Source organism: Acanthopagrus latus, chromosome 12, assembly GCF_904848185.1.
Source record: "Acanthopagrus latus isolate v.2019 chromosome 12, fAcaLat1.1, whole genome shotgun sequence".
NCBI lineage: Eukaryota > Metazoa > Chordata > Actinopteri > Spariformes > Sparidae > Acanthopagrus > Acanthopagrus latus.
This window is the reverse complement of record NC_051050.1, coordinates 19,809,578-19,830,713: the sequence shown is the minus strand read 5'-3', so window position 1 is coordinate 19,830,713 and position 21,136 is coordinate 19,809,578. Positions and strand designations below refer to the sequence as shown.

General features: G+C 42.2%; 1 protein-coding gene across 12 annotated transcripts in view; it reads right to left on the bottom strand.

The window, feature by feature from the left end:
* Positions 1-21,136, bottom strand: part of LOC119029585 (probable E3 ubiquitin-protein ligase HERC1) — a 41,316-nt gene that overhangs the window by 16,243 nt on the left and 3,937 nt on the right. For 4 of the 12 annotated variants that reach the window (XM_037116505.1, XM_037116503.1, XM_037116508.1 and 1 more), the window contains exons 2-44: positions 20,004-21,006; positions 19,030-19,125; positions 18,744-18,926; positions 18,191-18,403; positions 17,966-18,064; positions 17,755-17,851; positions 17,502-17,645; positions 17,189-17,316; positions 16,787-16,931; positions 16,476-16,647; positions 16,071-16,205; positions 15,658-15,823; positions 15,394-15,519; positions 14,779-15,003; positions 14,455-14,607; positions 14,041-14,173; positions 13,481-13,675; positions 13,095-13,316; positions 12,603-12,776; positions 12,355-12,484; positions 12,090-12,207; positions 11,610-11,811; positions 11,166-11,466; positions 11,039-11,087; positions 10,920-10,965; positions 10,174-10,427; positions 9,139-9,336; positions 8,844-8,964; positions 8,480-8,720; positions 8,223-8,389; positions 7,907-8,059; positions 7,707-7,804; positions 7,476-7,571; positions 6,520-6,687; positions 6,197-6,436; positions 6,015-6,098; positions 5,564-5,789; positions 4,597-4,891; positions 3,478-4,247; positions 2,212-2,422; positions 1,385-1,554; positions 1,251-1,283; positions 551-634 (exon numbers count right to left, since the gene is read on the bottom strand). In XM_037116505.1, the coding sequence (XP_036972400.1) occupies positions 551-634; positions 1,251-1,283; positions 1,385-1,554; positions 2,212-2,422; positions 3,478-4,247; positions 4,597-4,891; positions 5,564-5,789; positions 6,015-6,098; positions 6,197-6,436; positions 6,520-6,687; positions 7,476-7,571; positions 7,707-7,804; positions 7,907-8,059; positions 8,223-8,389; positions 8,480-8,720; positions 8,844-8,964; positions 9,139-9,336; positions 10,174-10,427; positions 10,920-10,965; positions 11,039-11,087; positions 11,166-11,466; positions 11,610-11,811; positions 12,090-12,207; positions 12,355-12,484; positions 12,603-12,776; positions 13,095-13,316; positions 13,481-13,675; positions 14,041-14,173; positions 14,455-14,607; positions 14,779-15,003; positions 15,394-15,519; positions 15,658-15,823; positions 16,071-16,205; positions 16,476-16,647; positions 16,787-16,931; positions 17,189-17,316; positions 17,502-17,645; positions 17,755-17,851; positions 17,966-18,064; positions 18,191-18,403; positions 18,744-18,926; positions 19,030-19,125; positions 20,004-20,975 (8,233 nt within the window). In that variant the 5' untranslated portion in view covers positions 20,976-21,006. The remainder of the gene's footprint in view (positions 1-550; positions 635-1,250; positions 1,284-1,384; positions 1,555-2,211; positions 2,423-3,477; positions 4,248-4,596; positions 4,892-5,563; positions 5,790-6,014; positions 6,099-6,196; positions 6,437-6,519; positions 6,688-7,475; positions 7,572-7,706; positions 7,805-7,906; positions 8,060-8,222; positions 8,390-8,479; positions 8,721-8,843; positions 8,965-9,138; positions 9,337-10,173; positions 10,428-10,919; positions 10,966-11,038; positions 11,088-11,165; positions 11,467-11,609; positions 11,812-12,089; positions 12,208-12,354; positions 12,485-12,602; positions 12,777-13,094; positions 13,317-13,480; positions 13,676-14,040; positions 14,174-14,454; positions 14,608-14,778; positions 15,004-15,393; positions 15,520-15,657; positions 15,824-16,070; positions 16,206-16,475; positions 16,648-16,786; positions 16,932-17,188; positions 17,317-17,501; positions 17,646-17,754; positions 17,852-17,965; positions 18,065-18,190; positions 18,404-18,743; positions 18,927-19,029; positions 19,126-20,003; positions 21,007-21,136) is intronic. The other 8 variants (XM_037116510.1, XM_037116511.1, XM_037116512.1 and 5 more) reach the window with 6 other exon arrangements.

Genomic DNA, 21,136 nt, shown 5'->3' with positions numbered 1-21,136 from the left:
ACCCCCGGCCTACAGATAATTTCTCCAGATGTAAGGGATTATGCTTGTTTGGTACAAATCCCAGCAAAAAAAAAAAAAATCACATCATTTTTATATTTTATTCACTGAAAATGAAATCTGAAAACTCTCCATAAAATCATGACTCACATCTGCACTAAATCTGAGCCAAAACCTTTAAAGGCTTGGATGATTTTTGTTTTCCAACGAGAAAAGTGTCCTTCACGAGTAAAGAGTCCAAAGAGTACTTCAGAAGGGATTCTCTGAGGTACAGATTGTTTTGAGGCTTCTGAGGTCTTTGAACAACATGTAGAGTGCCATACAACCGGGAGGCCTCATTTGATTTCCACCATCACGTTGCCAACAGCATCATGCTCATCCTTAAAATAACTAAAGACTCTTCGATCTCATATTAAATATAATGCATTTAGACTTTTCTGTATTCCAAATACTACAAAAGGCTGCAGCACACGGTGAAGGACAGATGTTTAAAATATAAAAGCACATGAAGCAACAGATTTAACGATATCAGACACACTCCACAAAGCAGTACCTGCTGCCTCCATGGCCCAGTAGATATGTCTCATAGAGAATCCCATTTCTAGCAACCGACTGGTGACAAACATTTGTGTCCGCTCTGGTGGTTGAGGAGAAAAGGAAAAGTACACAAAAAACAGAAAACAAAAACAAACCCACAGCTCCATTGTGAAATTGTCATATGTGTAGTGAAATTTGTCAAAATAATTAATAATTTTCACAATTTCTTGATTTTTTTTTATCCATTATCCCTGCTTTATTAGGTCACTATAAAAAAGCAACTCCATGTCAAGTAAACCTAAAATTTAGCTTTTATATTCACAGCGAATGATTGAAACTACCATTGTTAGTTCTAATGAAAGTCAGAGAAATGACCTTGAGTTTTAATGTAGTTTTCCTGGAACTGTTCAAAAAACATAACTACTGATGAAACAAATGGTGCCATTCAAGCATGTGAGTGCACAAACTATGTCCAGCATGCATTTAACAGTTTACATGTTGTGTCTGTCCCACGGCAGAGCAAAACACATGCTGTTTTGAGTAGCAGATCAGTTGTGACAGATAGCTGAAGATAAACGACCATGCAAGAGACAAGACACTTCCCACTGAGAAATCACGTCACTCTTTGTGATACTTCTTGATTTTTGAATGTCATTAGTAGCATGTTTGCGTATGAAGGCAGCATGGGGAAAGAGTTAGTTAAAAACTGAACTGACCTGCAGGAGAGCAAAGATTAGCAAATCTATTCTCTTTAAGGAGAGACATTTGAATTTGATTATTTTTTTTGTCTTTTCTGTGGACTGACATCTGACAGCTTTTTGCCTATTAACGTCTCTGCGCATTTTCTTACCCAGGCTGCTTCTGGCCTGTGTGCTGCAGGGACCTGGTTCCATGAAGCTAGTCTGCTGCTCTGTGAAGGCATCACAAGAAGCAGAGCTGGCCAGGCTGAAGCAAGGGTGCAGCACGGGGGGAGTGCTAACCAGGCCGGTAAGCGTAGGGAACCGAGTTAAGACCATGTGCCTAGAGGGAGTGGAGATACAGTATGTACAGTAATAACACAGTGCAAGTGGTGCTACACGGCCAGTTTTCTGTCTCGACCAAACAAACATTTGAAATATAAAGCATTTTAAAGCAGAGGGTGAGCTGTGTTTAACCTGACGTTACACTAAAATCACATTGAATACATTAAACAAAGCATGTATTCTTTGAAGTCAGTTTTCTTCAACCTAAACGTCAAGCCTGGTGATTGTTGTTGTCTTATCAACTCACACCCAGAGACGATGGTACAATACGTGCTATGGGCCTCAAGAGAGTCTCTGGCAAAGAGCTCAGTGCTATTCTTATCAAAACTCTCTTTTTTTTTTTACGGCACTGGAGCCGTTTGTTTGTCTCTGAAAAGCAGGAATAACACTGACTCTATCAGCTGGCGGCTGGGTTAGGAGAAGAACAAGCAGGCAGAGCTGCAGCGTAGGTTAAAGAGGTGCAGGCAGAATCCTCACTCTCTTCTGTCTTATACGTCCTAACTCACCCATTCCCTGGAGTTCAGAAAAGCTGTTGTTGCTGCCAAACGATACAAGTCTGTAGTAATCAGTAACAACATAAGAACTGATGACAACTTTCGTTATTATGTTTGTGTCTAACATCGTTAACAGTTCAACCAAACCTTTCTATACTTACTGCAAGAGGCTGATGGGAAAAAAAGGGTTGAAATGATCGAGGCCATCTGTCTGCAGGTTTGTTGGCAGAGAAGATGCCAAGTCAGTGTTGGAGGAAGAGGCGGAGGCAATGTTTGATTGGCCGAAGATGGCAGTGCCCTCTGAACCCGCACTGTACAAGGAAACAGAGCTGGAGGACTTGGAAATGGGCTGAGACGAGTGGTGGCCAGATTCTGCAAGGACATAGTAGAAAGAAAAAGTTAGAGGCAACCACATATGTATCATTATGCTCTATTTTTACATTGAAGACAACAAAACAAGGCTGATTTTAAGTATTTCAGTTCACGTGTCAAGTCCTTAAGGATGAGTTTATACATATATATATAAAGAGCTCAATTGTTCCAGTTTCTCCCATGTAAAGACTTGGTACTTTTGCTAGTCTAAAAATTACAGTAAAGTGAATATCTTTAGATCTTCTACTAGGGATGTTCCTAACGAAAGAAGAATTTTAGACTTAGAGTAGTCGAATAGTCTGCAAGTATGCAAATACCAGGTTAAAAAAATAAATTGTTAACATCTGAGACAACAGTTAACTGCTGTTGACAACTTAAGTGATGGATGCTCATTCCAGGTTCCTTGGGAGGTCACTTAAGGGGTAACTGGTGCAAAAACTAAAAATGATATTTATAATAATACTTAGTAATATCAGGGCCTTTGAAGTGTTAGCTAAATGGGCTAAGCAATAATAACAGCATTGGTAGTATTCACTTGATAGAGTCGCTATTTCAGAGATTAACAAATGAATAATACGCAGAACACATCACTCTAAGAACAAGGATTAATAAAAAAAATATATATTATACATTTAGCCAACTAGTATTTCTGGTGCCAACCAGCAGGGGTTAATTGTCCACAGTCCTATTTTCGACTGCTGTTCAGACAAAATAAGACAATTGAAGTCATCTCCTTATCCTCCAGTACATTGTGAAAGGGATTTTTCATCATTTTAAAAATATAAATCAATTCAGAAATCAATCAACAGTTGCAGCCCCAATATAAAGCAAGTAATTCAAATGCAAATGCCTGATAATAAAATATTCATGGTGTGTGACTAAGCAATGCCTTCATGTCACTATTTAATTTATTAATTCCTTGTTTTACAGACTTTACATGGTCTAAAATTGAGAATAAACATGTCTAAGTAAAAAGTAAAAAGAGAGAGTTTCAAGCCTGCAGCTCTAAACTAAAATATCAAAGTATCTTAAGTCTAATTGATAAATCTTCATACCTTTGTGTTCTTTGTCCTCCTGTAGTCTGCTGATGGCACCTTTGTAGATCATGACCTGAGCCCTCTCCAGGTCCGCTAGAGACACGCTCTGTTTGATGGGACAGGGCCTGACTGCCCACTTCACCATGCTCTGCACCACATACTGCAGCACTGATCTCAGCTCAGCACTCTCATCCCACTGTTTAGAGCTAGCTTTGCCCTGGTCAGGGTTTGGGCTGGACAGGGGAGTCATCGAGGAGTTGGAAGGGTCGTGTTTAGGCACTAGCAGCAAATCTGACAGCTTTTCACAACTAAAAACAACAGTTAGGGATTTCAAAGCCCCAATGAGGAGGTATGAGACTCTAACTGCTCTCAGTTCAAGAGCAAAGGCATCCACTTTGGAGGTTTGGGATGTTTGGGCTGGACAGGGCAACTCCTGATTGTCCATGATCTTTGTGGAATCTTTGGTTGCAGAGGGTGAAGGGAGGGGGTCTGTCTCAACCTTTTGCTCCTTAAACTTCTTCCTTTCGTCTTCTGTCAGCCACCTGACATCAGCAGACATGTCTTCGTCCTGCATCTCACTCTCTTTCATGTTCTCCTCTGATTGTTTCCTTTTGGGGGCGGGATGAGCCCCAATCCATCCCTGCTCCTCCAGCAGCCCCATCAAATAGATCAGATCTAACAACACTGTTGGTTTGAGGCCTCCAAGAGGGGTGACACTGCAGCAGGATATGTCGCAGGGCTCCAACGAGATGATCGGGGTGTCGCTGGGTGACCAAGAATTCATGGAGCTTAGTTATTGGGAAGGATGGGAAGAACCCACAGATACAGCATGGAGTGACACCAGGACGGATTCAACAGGGATTAATGGATGTAAGAATGAAGAGGAAGAAGCAAGAAGAAAGAAAGATCAGGGGGGTAAATGATGAAAGTAAAATAAAATGTTAGACAAATTACAGAGAAGGAAAAAGAAACACTAACAGAAAAGAATCATACGGAGTTATTAACATGCTGAAAGGACCAAGACAAGAAAAATATAAGAATTGTTTAATGGGAGTTAATGAGAATCATCATTTAAGAACCATACAAAGACACATTCTCTAATAAAAAAATGAGCTTTTGAATATGTATTTGTAATACCTGACAGAGAGGTCAGCCTCCTCCCACTGAAGCTTGGCCAGGGAGCTTCCTTCTTTCAGGACTCCCAGCAGAATTGCCCTGCGCCCGCTGGGCCTGTGCAGGCACAGACCTCCGGCCCGGAGACCGTTGTCGACTCCTCCAATCAGGGCCAGTACCGGCCACACTTCAGTGCAAAGAGCAGCCAGCTTGGCATCCGACAGAGATCGTCGATGTGTCAACACTTCCCCTGATTCGTCACTGACGACATCTCTGTCTCGTGCATTCTCATCCTTCTCAAAGTGAGCGGAAGAGAGACCTGTAGAAAAATATGAGACAAAAGAAGCAAACAAAGACAGTATGCTTTATAAGGATAATACACCTCATAAACTTCCTCTATCGCCTTCAATGTTGATTTTCAAATGTACTGGATACTCTATAACAGTCACATTGCAACATTCAAGTCTCAGATGTACTAAATCAGTTTTCAGGTGGTTTTCACCCACTTGTTCTTCACACCGGCTGGATTGTGGTTGTGGCTGACAGGGAACTGCTAAAAGACTCCATCAGTAACTTAATTTCAGTTCCACATAATTGAAAGATAATGTGAAACCTGATTTAGCCAAAGAGAAAATTAAACTGCGTGCCACAGGGAGGGTATCGTATCACTTAAGATAGGAAGGTTGGTAAAATAATGGGTAGAATCGCAAGAATTAAGTTGATGAAATTGTTTGAGGATTCAGGAATTTACTCTGAATCTGTGTATTTGTATTGATGCATTTGGATTTTAGTTTGATGGGTTTATACTGCAAGCCTGCTTAAACAGTATCAAAGTTTGAGGTACGTCCATGTCCGCTAGCAAGACACAACTTAGTTTAGCATTCTCAAGACACATGTGTTGAATAATTACAGTCAGGTATCTGCTCTATAAAGTTTCCTTATGTTTATGTACAAACAAAGTCGTCTGTAAGAGACTGCTGTCAAAGCTGACCTGGACCAAGGCTTCCCAAGTCATCCTCTCTCAGCAGTGGACCAATGAGCTCCAGGTGAGTGTGGATATACTGGTTGATGTGCGGGGCCCACTGGTCACACTGATGGAGCCTGCGGAGAAGCTGCACTGTTGACTCCAGCAGCACCGTGGTCCGAGGGCTGCAGAGAGGCTCCCCAGGGAGCAGATTACTGGGCATACCTCGCATCTGGAGGTCACGCAGGGCCACCTGAGAGAAATACAGACACACTGTTGTTAGACATAACATTTACACAGAACTCAGCAACATATGGACCTTGTTTTATTTATTTCCTCACGTTCCCCCTGCAGTCAGTTGACTGTAACATAAGATGGGTATGAGCAGTTCCTGGGTCTTGTTATATTAAAACATTTGGTGACGAGAGCACAGGATGCTCTATGCAGTAAGAGTCTATATGTCCAAAATATCTAGTACCTTCTCTCCAGGATTACTGCTGTAGAACAACACACAAGGGTACAGTTCAGAGGCCACCACTCCTTCAAATGCCAACTTTGGCTCCTAGCAGAAAAACACAAACAACTCTAAGAATACTGAAAGACACATCAGGCATTAAAGATTGAAACCCCTGAATGTTGATAGTGAATATCAGGTCAGACCTTGTCATTCTTAGCAAATGATATAGTGTGAGCCTCCATGTCCAGGATGCAGGTGATGGTGTCACCCTGTGTGAAGGAAGGAAGCGTGCGGACCAGCTCTCCTCCATGGTACAGGTTGCCACTGTAGGCACGATACAGCCACATGTCAGTGGTCGTATGGTGGTTGTGATCTCTCACTGGCCAGCGGGAAACACCAACACATGTACCCTCATTGCCTCTGTTCTCTTTGGTGATGTAGAACTGAGGAGAGAGGTGAGGCATACATCAAGTTATTAAACATATTCTGTCAGCACAAATCAGTTGCAAAAATGCATCGTCCTTACCTTCCATATGAAACATCCAGATGTGATGCCAGTGGTTGCCAGGCCGTAACCTTTCCCTCCTGAGCCATGGGAGAGAATATTCCCACTCTCCAAAGAACAGCACATTATCTTGTGTGGGTCGAAGGAGAAATCTCCAATGGGAATACATTCATCATAGCTGCCAAGATTCTGCAAAAAAAAAAAAAAAAAAAAAGATACATGTAAATATATGTGTGCTTATTCAACACTATTCAACACAATCAGACACAATATTCATTAAAATTACAAATGCCACTAAAATCCTAAAATTGTAAAACCAGAGAGTTACAGATGTATGAAAACAATGAACAATTATGACTGACTGGCAGTCAGTCTACTGTAAATAAATTACCAGCTCCTCTTAATTTGACACTAATTAAATTTGTTGTTATTTTTCTGTCCTCTCACGCCCCCTCCACCACATAGAACGGGCCCATCTGTTCTATCAAGTAGCCCTGCTGTTTTCAGTCTCATCACTGCCATGAGGAGTTTCACTTTTTCCTAAAAATCAGACTCGGATCACTGGATTCACTCACTGCTGTCAGTTTTTAAGAAACTTCAACACCTTTTGACATTTCTACTTTTTAAATAGGGTGTTTGTGGTGATGACTTGCAAAAAAAAATGGCAAATTAAGACATTGCAATGGGTAAATAAACCAACAAATTAAACCAGCAGTGTGGAACTGTTGTTTCCTCCCTCTGGCAGTGACAGTAATTACACAAACACTGTCAACACGCTCTGCTCAGAGTGTGACCAATAATCAATTTTTGGGCATGATACCAATACTGATATTAGGGAATGAAATAAATGTAATCGATATTTCGGCCGATATACACAATTTCTTTGCAGTGATCCCTAAAATGTGATTAAGTATAAAATGAAAGGTAAAGAACACTGAGAAGTACATAGTGTTATTAATGTAATACAGCTGTATTACCCCCTTGTGTTTGTCTGGCATCTCCTCATGGCTCTTCTCAGCTAGCGGTTCTTTCCACATATAAAAAGACAAAAGCTGAAAAAGCTGTTTTACAATCTGAAAAACAGAGAAAAGGAAACGCATTCATTATCAAACAACTTTAAACAGAGTTTCATTTTCATTTTGAATGATTTAAATTCGTCTTGAGCTACTTAACTTTCATGTTTCATTCATATTTTTTTGATATCATACCTGTTGAATTTGAACAGGCTCAGAACAAGCAGGTAACAGTCTTTCTAAAACATGGAAGGCCAAAAGCTTAGTGCGAAGGTTCTGGAAGCAGGGAGATCCTGAAAAAAGATGGGACAGTGGAGGTGAGCAGCGAATGAAAAAGGAACTGTTGTTTACTGTAAACAATATTAATGCCATTTTATGGTTTTGAACTGTCTCACCAAAAGAGCACTTGTGTGAAATAATGGCCATTAGTGGATCAATCCATTTGACAAAAGTAGAAAGTCTTTTCATCACTCTTAATGACAGCACACGCCTCAGAAACACCAAGAAGTCTGCAAGCTGAGATTCAACCACTTTGCTGTTTTCGACTCCTACAACAACAAAAACAGAACGGAAACTGTTTGTAAAAAGGGAAGGACTATAAAAAAGAGGCTTTTAAAATGTCACACCTGCTCTTAAGAACAATCTATTTTATCAAACTGAATTACAGGACATAGTAAAAAGTAAAGTTTAAGGTAGTTAAATTTGCAATACCAATTAGATTTGCACTCTTGCTGCTAGTGTCCAGATCTGTTCTCTCCGTTGTTCCTCTCTCTGCTGTCTGCTGCTGGTGGAAGGTATACAGGATATTTTGGAGCTGCTCACACATCACTTCCATTAGAGCATGGGATACTTCCAAAGGCAGCAAGTCCTCACAAGAGCTGAGAGCACAGGATCATTTATTACAGAAATGCAAACACTTTCAGTCAGTTTTCAATTTTCAACCATATTTACAATCTCTTCATCCTCACCTTGAAGCCACAGTCAGAATCTGAAGCAGACGAGTGCACGCAAGTTTTACAGCCCCACTTAGCAGCATGGATCCAGATGTAGAGGCTGCAAACCAGCCCTGGTTCATCAGTGCACAGCTGTTGCTGGTCAGCATGGAGAGGATTTCCAGGATACCACATTTGATGACCAGTACCAGATCAATTGGCTGGTAGCAGAAATTAAGTGCAAACATTGTGGCTAGGAGGAGGTGTTGGCAGGAACCTGGGTGTAATAAAGACAAAAGCTCAACAACATTCAAAATAAGATCCACATTTGTGTGAAAAATAACCAACGGGGAGCAGCACAAGGCACCTCATGTGAAATGTGGAACAAAAATCAGCAAACCTGGATGTTCTCTCTCCATCGCAGCCCTCTGTTTAAGGACACGCACCACCTGCTGGTAGAAGGTGTGGGCTGCAGATTGTAGCTCTCTTTGCGTATCCATAGAAGCTGAATGTGTACCAGACTGGATTGAGATAAGATGTATAGAAGAGTAATTAACACAACCAGTGAACACAGTATGCAGCACTTCTCCTCTTTCCATCGGGATAGAGTTAAAACATAATTCATTACTTCTTTCCATCTTCACTGATTATAAACATCTGCACTAACATTATTATAGCAAGATCATTATCTGTACCATGTAATGCTGCATCTCGTAATTATTTCCAGAGTGAGAGCCGATGATTTGCGTTCCCAGAGCGAAGCATCCAGAGAGGAACTGAAGCTGCACAGACTGCAACAAGGCGGGAAACTGAGGGGAGACGGTGAACCCGCTGCTCTTTTCCTCCATCTTCGACAGGAAGGATGACATCTGACACAAGGCCTCCAGACGCAACTGATCACAACAAAGGGAGTCGTTAGTAGTGCAGGGTGAGAAGATAGTTTGAAAAATTTTCAGCACTGTAATTTGCAGATTTTTGTTGCAGGTTTTCAGTTATTTCCACCTTTACCTAAAGATTCACAAGGTTCAGATTCAATTCAATTTCAAATTTGATTGAATTCGATTTGATTCGTGTCGATTCAGATAGGGATGTTTTAGTTACAATTGCAAATTTTGCTTGGATATGAATTCTGACTCATGCTGTAAAAGAATCCTCTGACCTGGTGCGATATTTGTGGTCAAACCCTGCGTGTGGAGAAATTAACAGGATATTGTTATGATTTTGACATCTAGTTAATAAAAGTGCCCCAGTGAATGAACAAAAAGCATTGACAAAAGTAACTTTCTTGTAAATTACACTAAAACACAGTAGAGACTCTCAGCGTAGCTTTTAAAACACACTTTGGTACAAACATTTAACTGTCAGTGTGGTGGAGAGACCTCACCAAATGGTAAAGCCACCCGCATTTGGCACTTGTTGAGTGATAATTTCGGACCCTGACATGAAATACACAGGAAAAGTCCTCTCTTGAAAGATCAATTTCAGGATATTGTGATTTTATTTCAGATCATTTAAATTGGTTTAAATTGTAAAGTTGCCTCTTTAACCCCGCCCTGCCTATACTTGGGTCCATGTGGCTGATTATTTTCTGCCATTACATAAACGAGACTTAAACAGCACAAATATGATGAAAACCAACACATTGCTATAATAAATAGCTGCAGCTCTGATTCCTCAGCAGTAATAATTAATGTTTGCCTGTAATGCTTAAAAGAGGAAATCTGTATTACCTCCGCTCTCTGTTGCTGCTGCAATATGGCAAAAGCGATGGCCTTCGGATCTGCCTGACTACAACTGTGTCCGCCCGGCAGCGTCGGTGACGAGGGTGACAAGTGGATCAGGCTCCCACAGACAAAGTGGAACACCTGGTTAAGAATAGGCAAAGTGCTGTTGCCACAGTGGGTCATAGAGGTGGACGGGCTGATACACTGTCTCAGGCGATCCCAAGCATCCTTCATAATGCCCAGAGAACACAGAGGTAAACCTGGAACAGACAGACCAGAAGAATTAGGGTCTGTACTCTCTCTGTATTTTCTGATATTCATTTTGATGATGATTAACACCTCTAACAGTGTTAATTATTCAGTGTGAATTTATGTATGAGAAAATAGTTGGTGTGATTTTTCTTGCTAACAAAAGCAAAGTCAACTAGGAATAATCCAGCAAGTGACTCACTTTAAAATGTTTAGCTGAATTCTTTCTTATAATGTGGACTTGAAGCACAATAATCTCGGCTGAACCAACAAACAACTTGATATCATTACACAATAAAAATATCTAAACATTCTGGATGCCACAAACGCTTGAAGATTTTGGGATGAATGATTATATGTTTAATTTGTTTCCAGCAAAGCGATCAAGGCTGCTAGACACACATGCAAGTGATATTTATCTTAACTATATGTTACTATAGGGTATAACGTGTCTTAAAAAAATGACTGCACAAATATTTCAGCAGTAAACATATTCCACCTACCCATTTTATTCTTGGACTGTCCCTGGGAGTTTTTGGATTGGTCAGACTAAGTAAGATAAAGACAATACATTAGCACTGATAAGGAGGTGTGGGCTCACATTTTGTTACAGTAGACTTACTTGTTTTCGGCTGTCTACAGACATCATAAAGAATTCTGCTGATGGTTTCCTGTAAGTAATATGATACAGACAGTTCAGAAAACACAACAACACTTTAAAAATAAATTCTGTCTGACACAAACGCTACCTTGCTCCATTGTTCACAGTCTGAGCATCCTCCCTTTCGCTTGGGTCCACCCAAGCCGGTCTGATCCCCAGAAGGAGGAAGAGACAGCGGGACACCACCAGATGGCAGACAGCAGGGAAAGACAAACATTCCTCGGGTTCCCTCTGCTTGTCCCACTGCTGCTTGGGATCCAGCTCACTATCTGGGCTGATTGGGCTCTCCATGCTGCTGGGGAGGGTGGAGGTGCCGAAGGACTCGTAGACTGTCACGTTCTGCTGCACTTGCATGGCCTCCCGGGTGGCCATGAAGGATTCAAGGACTTCTGTGAGAGACAAGACAGACATCTGAGGATCAGATGTGTTGTAGGGACGATTTGTGTGTTTGTCATCTGGGTTTGCTGGCCAACAAGTGTTTAAAAAAAAAAAAAAAATTTGTTATATAAAAAGAGAGATACACATTTCTAACCTGACAGGTACATACGACTATTGCCAAACGTGTCCTCCTCTGTAACCTCTTCTTGGTTGTGGTTTGCTGTTGGGGTTGGGGGCACCTGCACCTCCCGGCTGCATTGACCTCTTGGCTGCTGCTCACGACTTTTTTCCACCACCTCTGTTGAGGTGCTTGGCTCTGGCCTGTCTGCATCAGGACTTTGGGGAGACTGATTTGTCTGCAATTGAAAAAAATCTCAACGTTCAACACGTCCTTTTTAATATAGTGGTGACAATTGCACAAAAAAAAACCCTAATGAACATAAGGTATAAAAGTAAGGGTGCAATAATTGGCTTTTTTGCTGTAATGTTGTTGATTTACACTATAAATATTAAACTTTGTGCTGTTTAAAATTACTCTGTTGTGTCATATGAAGTGTTAAACTTTGTGAAAAATACACTGCTGCACATATAAATTTGATTAAGATATAAAGTGGAGTCATTTCAGTAATGGTACCTGTTTGGCAGCATTCTGCACCTGTGACGTCCTTGGGGAGTTTTTATGTGCCAACAGAGTGCTTCTGATTTTATAAACTGTCTCGTAGACGTCTAGAAGCATCTCACAGGGCTCATATCTGTCTCAAAGCAAAGTGGATAATTAGCAGTGCACTTACACAACAACAATTATCTAAAACCAACCTTTAAAAATGTCAGTTTATAGACATAAACCCAGAAGTAGCCATTAAAGATTTCAAAATAAAATGCATTTCAGTAAGTATTACATCTCTGTTATTGACCTGTCCTGCCAACAGGCTTCATTCTGCAGCCCAGTGTGTTTCAGAAGGGCAGCCAGGCTGCAGCGACAGACAGTCTGAAGCAAACAGTCCCCTGAAGAGCCTCCACTCTCCCATTCTGCTCCCATGGCGAAACAACACAATAACATCAAAGTCACAAAAAAGAAAAATACACAGCCGAAAGACCAGAATTCTTCAAATATGTACAGCTGCATAATAATCAAAGGTAAAAGCACCTTTGCTGCGAGCATACTCCTCCATCTTCCGCCACAATCCACCTGCTGTTCCTCTGGAGGATCCCAGTGCCAGTTCCAGTAGAGTCCTGGTATCCTCATTCAGACTGAGTTCTGCCAGCCTGGCATCACTACTGCCCAGCAGTACAACCTCAGTCAGCCACACCATGCTAGAGTCTACAGGACAAAGTGTCACATTGGACAGAGGCCAGGTGAACAAATGAAAACATGAATACTACATTAAGAACATTTGTTTATATCCTCTTTCACATATTGGAAAAGTATCTTATGTAAAATCCTCTTTACCCATTGACTTTAAGAATATTTGCTGTAGCAATGTAGCGTACAATATGGTGTTATAATTAGTGGTTCAAAAAAGAATGTGAAAGCACTGGTGTGACTTTATTCTTGGAATGAACATCAAATTCAGTCGGTATTATTTTTCCAAAACATTAGCACACATGACAGATAAGAGTGTGCAGTATGTTCTCCTACCTAGCTGGTCAAAGTCCATCTCAAGGCCGTTCCTGAGGAGGACATTTGATAGCCAGAACTCTGACGTTTTCTCCTGAAGTGAGGGCGGCGGGCCCTGCAGCATACCACCGAGGCAACGGCCGACTGCCAATGCTACAGAGCGTTCCAGATCTAGCAGCCAAACCCACTTGCACTCCTCCTCCTGTTGCTCCTGTCCAAGGCATGTGCTTTCTTCACTTTTATCTGTAAGGGAGATCCCTTGGCATTGTGAAACCAGTCTGTTGTTTTATGTGAATAATATGGCTATGCTTTGACTGAAAGTGTAACACTGTTGTAACCACTGATAAGAAAAATAATGGAAGGAAAAAAATCTTTAGGTCAAGCTGGTAGTTCAGAATTCCACTGACCTTTCTGAGCCTCAATCCCTAGTTCCTGTTCCTCCAGAAGGCCTGTCTCTGGGAGCAACCTGTTGAAATCATTGAGGTGCTCCAACAAGCCCAGTAAATGGCTCAGGAGGGGTTGAACCATGGCCAGGGGCAGCAGGAGCAAGGAGTACATTACCTGGCACAGCAGGCTTCCAGCCACTGAGTTGTACAACACCACTGGGACAGGGGTTGAGATGAGAGAGGGGGAATAGAATGACTGATAAAAATAACTGAGGAATACAGACAGGCAACACATATAAAAAGCAAAGCAGAGGATTAAATCATAGATCTTATTATAAGTGCTTGTCATCAAACCAACTGACACCTCAGTGCTGACCCAAATACTCAACATATATATGCACACATTTGACACTGTCTATGTGTCATTAAAACATAAAAAAGGGAAATAAATCATTTTCAGGGAAAATATTTTACTTTATCTGAGATCTGTGCAAACACTTGCATATAACAAAGAAAAAAGTGGGACAGTTGGGTATCTTGGTTGCAACGACACACACTTTTTAAACAGCCATTATTCTTACTGTGCAGTTTCTTTATTATTTGTTTATCCAGAGAACTCTCCTTCAACAGTTTGGTGGATCTTCTGAGTGCCTCAGCTGCACAGGGGAGCAGCAGGTAAAGATGCTCTCGAAGCAGCGTTACACTGCTGTCATTCTAAAGACCAGAGGAATCATGGTGAACATTTCATGTCCGTCATGTCATCATTTTTAACATGTGTTTTTGTTTGTCAGCATTTGTTCAGTCAAAGAAAACACATTTTTTAATTCCCCTATGGGTAACTGTAACTGCTAATAGTATTAAAAATAATAATAGCTGTGTGATACTGTATACCGTGATATTTTGAGACAGTTATCATACCCTGATAATCTCAAAACTATTGCAACCCTACCACAGAGCTGTGGGTAAAATCACATGTAGCCGATTGAGCAATGTACCTCAGGGCCAGAATGGATGTAGCAATGGGCAAGCAGGTGTTTATGAAGTCCGGACAGCAGCTGGTGGAAGTGAGAGGGAGGATCAGTCTGTCCCTGACTATCACTTGATAGCTGTTTGTCACTGTTTTTCTCCAGTTCCCCAAATGCTCGTTCCTGTATGAACACAGAAAGAATGTGGGGGAGTCCATCACTCACAAACAATGTGCACCGAAATATCCAACGTGTGAAAACAGGCAACTTGATTTGACAGAGATAACAATGCACTACTAGTCAAAATGAGGAAATTCAACACAAACAATACATACAGGGTCCTCTTTTTCATACCGTGTAAAAACCAATACTGAGGAGCAGGGTTCTGAGCAGCACTTCTGCCAAGTGCAGAGGGTCATAGGCTTCAACAGAGCTGGATGAAGAGGGTGGCCTGACGGGCATAGCTGGTGTCAGAGGGGGTCCGAGGGCCGTCACCTCCCCAAAATTGCTGTAACCTAGTAGAGAAGCTACATGGCTCTGATCCTGTAGGCTGCTGAGGACCATGTCTAACTGCAGACGCTTTGAACAAGAGAAGATGAGGAGAGAACTGTCTGGTATTTGATCATTTAAATGTGAGGTTAACAAGAGGAAACACATTTTCACATTCAAGCAGTCTTCAACACATATTGCCTAGCAACGCTCAAAGTTGGCACAAGCTTCATCCATGTTCTAGCCAACTATCTCGATCAGAGACGTATTTAAAATGAGGTAAGGCAGACTACTTTTCCATGGCTGTATAACTTAACTGTCTCAGCCTTTATCTCAAATGTTTTTGACAACATTTTTCGTGAAAACACACTTCTGACTGATGAATGTATTGAGACACGAAAGCACAAAAATCACCATAACTAGTACTACTACATGTGCGCATAGGCAATTTCTGAAATAGCACAAAAGATTTCCGCATACCTGTCCTTTGGAGAGGACATTTAAGCTCTGAGGGCCCTGAGGAAGGAGGGACAGGAGCAGTTCTGTACGTTCCCTCAGTGGAGGCAGCAACAGGGATGCACCAATGGACAGTGTGTTCAGAACCGCCTGAGGTATCAAAACATCATGAGAGGACAGATGGATATCAAGGGTTAGCATTTCCTGCAAACAATAAATAACTTGAAATTTGTAAACATGGGCTCATTCAATTTTACAGTTATAACCCAGACAGACTGTCAAGTGTACCTGCTGTATGGAGTCTGGCATGTTGGTATCTATGAGTCTGAAAAGCAGGTTTCTGAGGGGCCTGCCCTGAGCTCCCAGAACCATAGCACCAGTACCCCCCGCATGAGCCAAGGACAAGTGGATGGAGAGCAGCTTCATGCACAGCAAGAGAAACTGATGGTGGTCCCTGAGGAATACACACAGAGAGCATTAGGAGTGTCTATTGAGTAGATCGGCGGGGAAGTGAGTGTGTGGGAAGTAAACATGTCCTTCTGTTAGTGGTTATGCAACAAGTTCAAGGGGCCAAACATAACATTCTCTGCAGGTGATTCTATACCGAACAAAGTATTAAAAATGGGTCATAAGATAAAAATCTTCTGTAAGAAGTTATACAGTATAATCTGACTGAGTGCTGGGTCAATTTGATTTCATACCTTTTAGACAAGAACGGGGCAGGGGGTGTGTCATCGCCGATGCCATCGCAGTAACTTTCTAAGAAGTTGCGTAGGTAGGTGAATGTACTCTCTTCCAAATCGACACAGAAAGGCCTGTGCCAGGCCACCAGTTGCCTGGAAAAAGCACATATGTGTCAGGACTGATAAAGTAGACACACAAATTTGATGAGGGGATGAGAAAATAACAGTTCAGCACTTTAAAATAAAGATGAGCACTGAAAAGCTGCAATACAGAAATGCCACAGTGACATATTTATGTTGTAGAGGAATAGAGTGATCTTCACAATACAAAGGGGACACAACCATTAAAAATAATCAGACTTTGCTCACTGAGTGGACTGACACTTGGCTGACAAATTGGTTTCCATCAAGATGAGGTTTTACCTGTCGGTTGGAACTGCAGTCCAAGCCAGGCTATGGGAAGTGCCTGCAGTGATTTGCTGGATCGATACCCCCTCCAGACCAAGCACTTTCTTCGGTTTGGTAATCGGTGTTGAAGTGTGGCCTTGCCCACACTGGCCCATAGTGTTGTTCCCCCAAGCATACACTTCATTCTCTGATGAAAGGTGAACAACACACAGTCACACTCTCAATAGCCCATTAACAAACTTACACACCAAATTAAGGAAAACATTCTGAAAGCAAGGTCACAAATGATCTAAATAACTGTCTGTTAACTGCTGAAGGTCTCTTACCATGGGACAGAGCCAGACAGTGGCTGTCTCCACATGAGATATCAATGATCTTGGTGATACTCAGGTCTTCTATAAACCTGGGTCTCAAAGAGGTGGTCTCAGAGGAGCCACATCCTAAACACGAGCCACAGCCCCATGCAAACACCTGAATAAATAAGATTAAACACAAATGTGTGAATTACTGGAAAACATATCAACCTTGTCATTTCTTTATCTATGTATGAGGGAATGTTAATGTGCTCTTTCAAAATAATGTTTTCCACAAAGAGAACACTGATTTGGTTAAAAATGTCTGTTTCTGGTGGGCAGATCAGTTTTGTCAAACAGCTGTAGGTGCATCATTTGTTGATAGCCAATTCTGACATTCGTGACTCATGTCTGATCCACAACGCTGCATCTCACCTGTCCTGCAGAGGTAAGGGCCAGAGATGACTGGCTGCCAGCACACACTTTCCTGATGATGAATCCATGTAGGGCCTCTATGACCTTGGGGCGATACACACGATTGGTGTCTCCATGACCTAGTTTACCTACAAGGGTGAGTCATGTATGAGTACCAGCATTGGTTTAAAAATAAACAAAGTAGGAGTTATATCCTTGAAATCAGATTCCTGCTCAAGCAAATTTTTATATTCTGTAATAACAAAAGCCTACCAGTAAACACAGCCACTGCAGTATGGGCTTCAATTAAATTGTACATCACTTGTCAACGTACCATTATCTCCTCCTCCAAAGGACCACACAGTGCGTCCATCTTGCGCCACAGCAATGGTGTGGGAGCTGCCGCAGGCCACCTGCCCCACACCACTGATGTCCTTTACCAGTGTGGGCATGTTTCGACTCTGACTGTCACTATGACCTGCACAGAGGAGGAATAGAATCTTTGTTGCTTACATGCCAGAGGAGGGATTTCACTGAAACTGTTGAGACAAATAAGCACAAGCAACTTGAGAAAAAAAAATACGTACCAAGTCTGCCAAAGTCACCTTCTCCCCAGGTGTAAAGTTCTCCATCATTCGTCACAGCGGCACTGTGTCTGTAGCCAGCAGACACACAAACAACAACCTGCCGGAGACACATTAATGTGTGATAGATTATGTTAAATCACATGGCTTTCTCATGGTAAATTCTGAATCCATCTTCCCTCCCAAAAACAGGGTTTTCTGCTTGCTTGCTTACTTTGCCCAGCAGCGGTCCTTGTATGATTTTGGGGTATTTCTGTGTTGCACTGTTTCCATGGCCCAGTTTTCCATACTCTCCATCACCCCAGCTGAACACCTGATAGGAATTTTGGAAAATTTTACAATTCATGAGAAAGTAAAGACTTTCCCTCACACGTGGAAGTGACAAATTAGGAAAATCAAATATGTGAAACATGTAGCAGTGGTGGATTTAACTTCTTACCTCTCCCTCTATTGTGATGGCTAAAGTGTGACCATCAGAGCCCTTGGAGGAGGACACCTTCTTCATGTTCCTATGTGGCTCCAGCACAAGTTTCTTGGGCATGGACTGGTTGTTGGAGTCCCCCAGCCCCAGCCGGCCGTAGCTGCCTTTCCCACAAGCTTTCACTGAGCCATCTGCAGACACCGAGAAGGTACAGTACTGGCCTGCCTCAATCTAAAAGAAGAGCAAAATGGATACAAGCAAGGACATTAAAGAGTGAGATGTAAAGTAGCGTAACATTACATTTCAAAAAATACATCTTAAAAAAAAAGGCTTTACTTTCTGGCACACTGTCAATTTTTCCCACCCACGTGTTCGGAAGTCAATACAACAGATTGCAGTGATTCTGTTATAGGTGTTTAAAAGGGGAAATTTCTTTCTTTCTTCACATTTTTATGTATTCTTCACTCCACTGTATATTCTAAACCATAAGAATGATAATTAATTAAGTACAAATATAAGTAAACCTGAAAGATGGTAAAAATGCTGGTCTTTATTTTATGCATAGCCATACCATTTGAGCATCACTAAAGCCCTGAGTCAGCTTTGGCAGCAGGATTTTCTCCAGGGTTCCCTCTGCCAGCTGGTGGCTGCTGTTACTGCCCCACACATACACCATGACTGTGTCGCTTTCTGTGCCAGGAGCTGCTGCCTCAGTGCTGCAGGAGCACAGGCAGTAGGATGCTAGATTACAAATCTGTGAAAAGAGAGGATTAAAGTCAGTAACGGCAAAGCATAAAAGTTCCTAATAGTGGCTATATTTTTTGTGTATATGAGCATGTGACTACAATCTCTTTCACCTCCTCAAACAGGCAGAGGGCTGCCTGGGAGAGTCGACAAAGTCCATCTGCGTCCTTCTTCAGCACCTGAGTATTAACGGAGTCCCCACGGAAACCCTGGAAAAAAGACTTATGTTTAGCCTTCAACATAGATGCAAACAAATTCATGCACCCATTTAGTGATATGTCACTGCATCATAAGACAGATGGCAAAGTCAAGAAAGACAAAAATGTTTAAAAAAAAAAAAAACCTAGTCCTTAGATGAAGAAACGTGTGTGATTCCTTGGGGCTTTCTGTTTAAAATGATGTAGGAAACAGGAAAAAATCTGTCACAATAATGTTGGCAATACACAGCCACGGTTGTCAATTGAGGAAGAAATATTGCAAAGCTGATTAGCCTGCCACAGGATGACTCAATACACATATCAAGAGAGGGCAGTGAGACTGACTCAATCTTAATCCTTATCTGCACACTAATGCATCACTCGAAGCTTCAGATGAGGCCGACAGCCTGCAGCAGGGATGGAGAGCCATTTTCCTGCTTTCTAGACAATGGGCCTCATTTATCACTGCCAATGGAAATGCATTAATGCAAAATTACTAACAATTAAGTAACATAGCAAGGCAGAGCAGAACAACCACAGACAGTCTTAATGGGTAGAGAACAACTCACAGTGAGTTGTCAACATATCTGACCTTCTGAGAGGCTATCGATTGCCTTTCTTTATGAGGCTCTGTTAAGAAATAAGAGTTTGCCAAACAATCAGAACAGGGGCGATTACTACAGGTGATGCCCTGTTATGGCCCCAAAAACAGATTAATCTAAATAACCATATGATATCAGGACAAAGAAAAGTAAAACTAGTATACAGGTTACACACACCAGTGGTGTAAATAATAACAGTGACAAATACATAGTTTATAGTTAATGATATATAAAGACAAAGCATGATTATTTCAAACTGGAGGGAAACAACATTTTTTTTCCCCTTACCGAATATTGCCTCATTTGGAAAAGCGTTTGATGGATCACATCAAAGCCTACACCAGATGATTGCTGGGGGCTCAGTGAGGAGGAGGAAGACAGTGAAGAGGTGGGTGAGGACATGGAAGCAGCCAAGGCTACCTCCACCCACTCCAACAGAAACTTTAGAGAGCCTCTCTGCATGGCCAGGCCGAGCAGCAGCTCCAATGCTAGCCTCCGACCGGTCGGGTCCGCCCCACCAGTCCCGCTGCTCACTGATGTCTTCTTCAGGAAATCAGCCACCTGTGCCAGGCAGTCCAGCCCAACTGATGGAATTTTATTCTCATTGGCCAAAGAGAGAGGTGGCAGAGACGTCAGTACCGAGGACGCCGTGGCGAGCACATCATTGCAAAGTACCGACTCTGGATGCACTGAGGCTGCATATCTCCAGTTCTGCTGCAGTAACGAGAAGAGTAGACTCAAACCTGTCCTCACACCCATCTCGATCAGAACGTCTGTACCTGACTTTACTTTGGATGTTCCCCCTGGCAGGCAGGGCTCTGAGGCCAGCTCAAGTTGCCCACATTCAGTGCCACTGTCTGTGGACTGAGAGGGTAGCTGCACGCGGAATTTGTCATGGTATTTGCTGTGAAGTGCGTAGTAGATCCTTTGGAGAACTACCAGCCTGTGATGGAGGCCCAAGGTGTAGGAGGTTTGCGTCAGCATGCGGTGAGCCAGCCATCGCTGGCTGTGAAGCAAGGATGACAGGTACTCTTCCTTCTCCGCCGAGGCACTGGACTCACACTCGAAGTCTGGCAGGCGTGGGCCGACGAGCTCTTGAACAGGTTGAGCTAGAGTCACCACTTCCTTGTTGTGAAGGAGCTTGTTGTAGAGCACAGCAGCTCCATGCCTCCTGGCTGTTTGTACACTGTCTTCAGCCGCCCAGGAGCTATTGAAGTGCTCCTGCCACTTCAGCAACACATGGGTCTGACAAGGCACCATGTCTGGGCATTATCTAAAGTCGGATGTACACCTGAAAAACAGAGCGGGGAAAGTTTTTAAAATTCACAAGTACCATTTCTTAACTCTTGATTTAAGTTATGAAATGGTTTCTTTTTTATTCCCATGTCATTTCTCATCATTATTATTTTACAGGCAACATT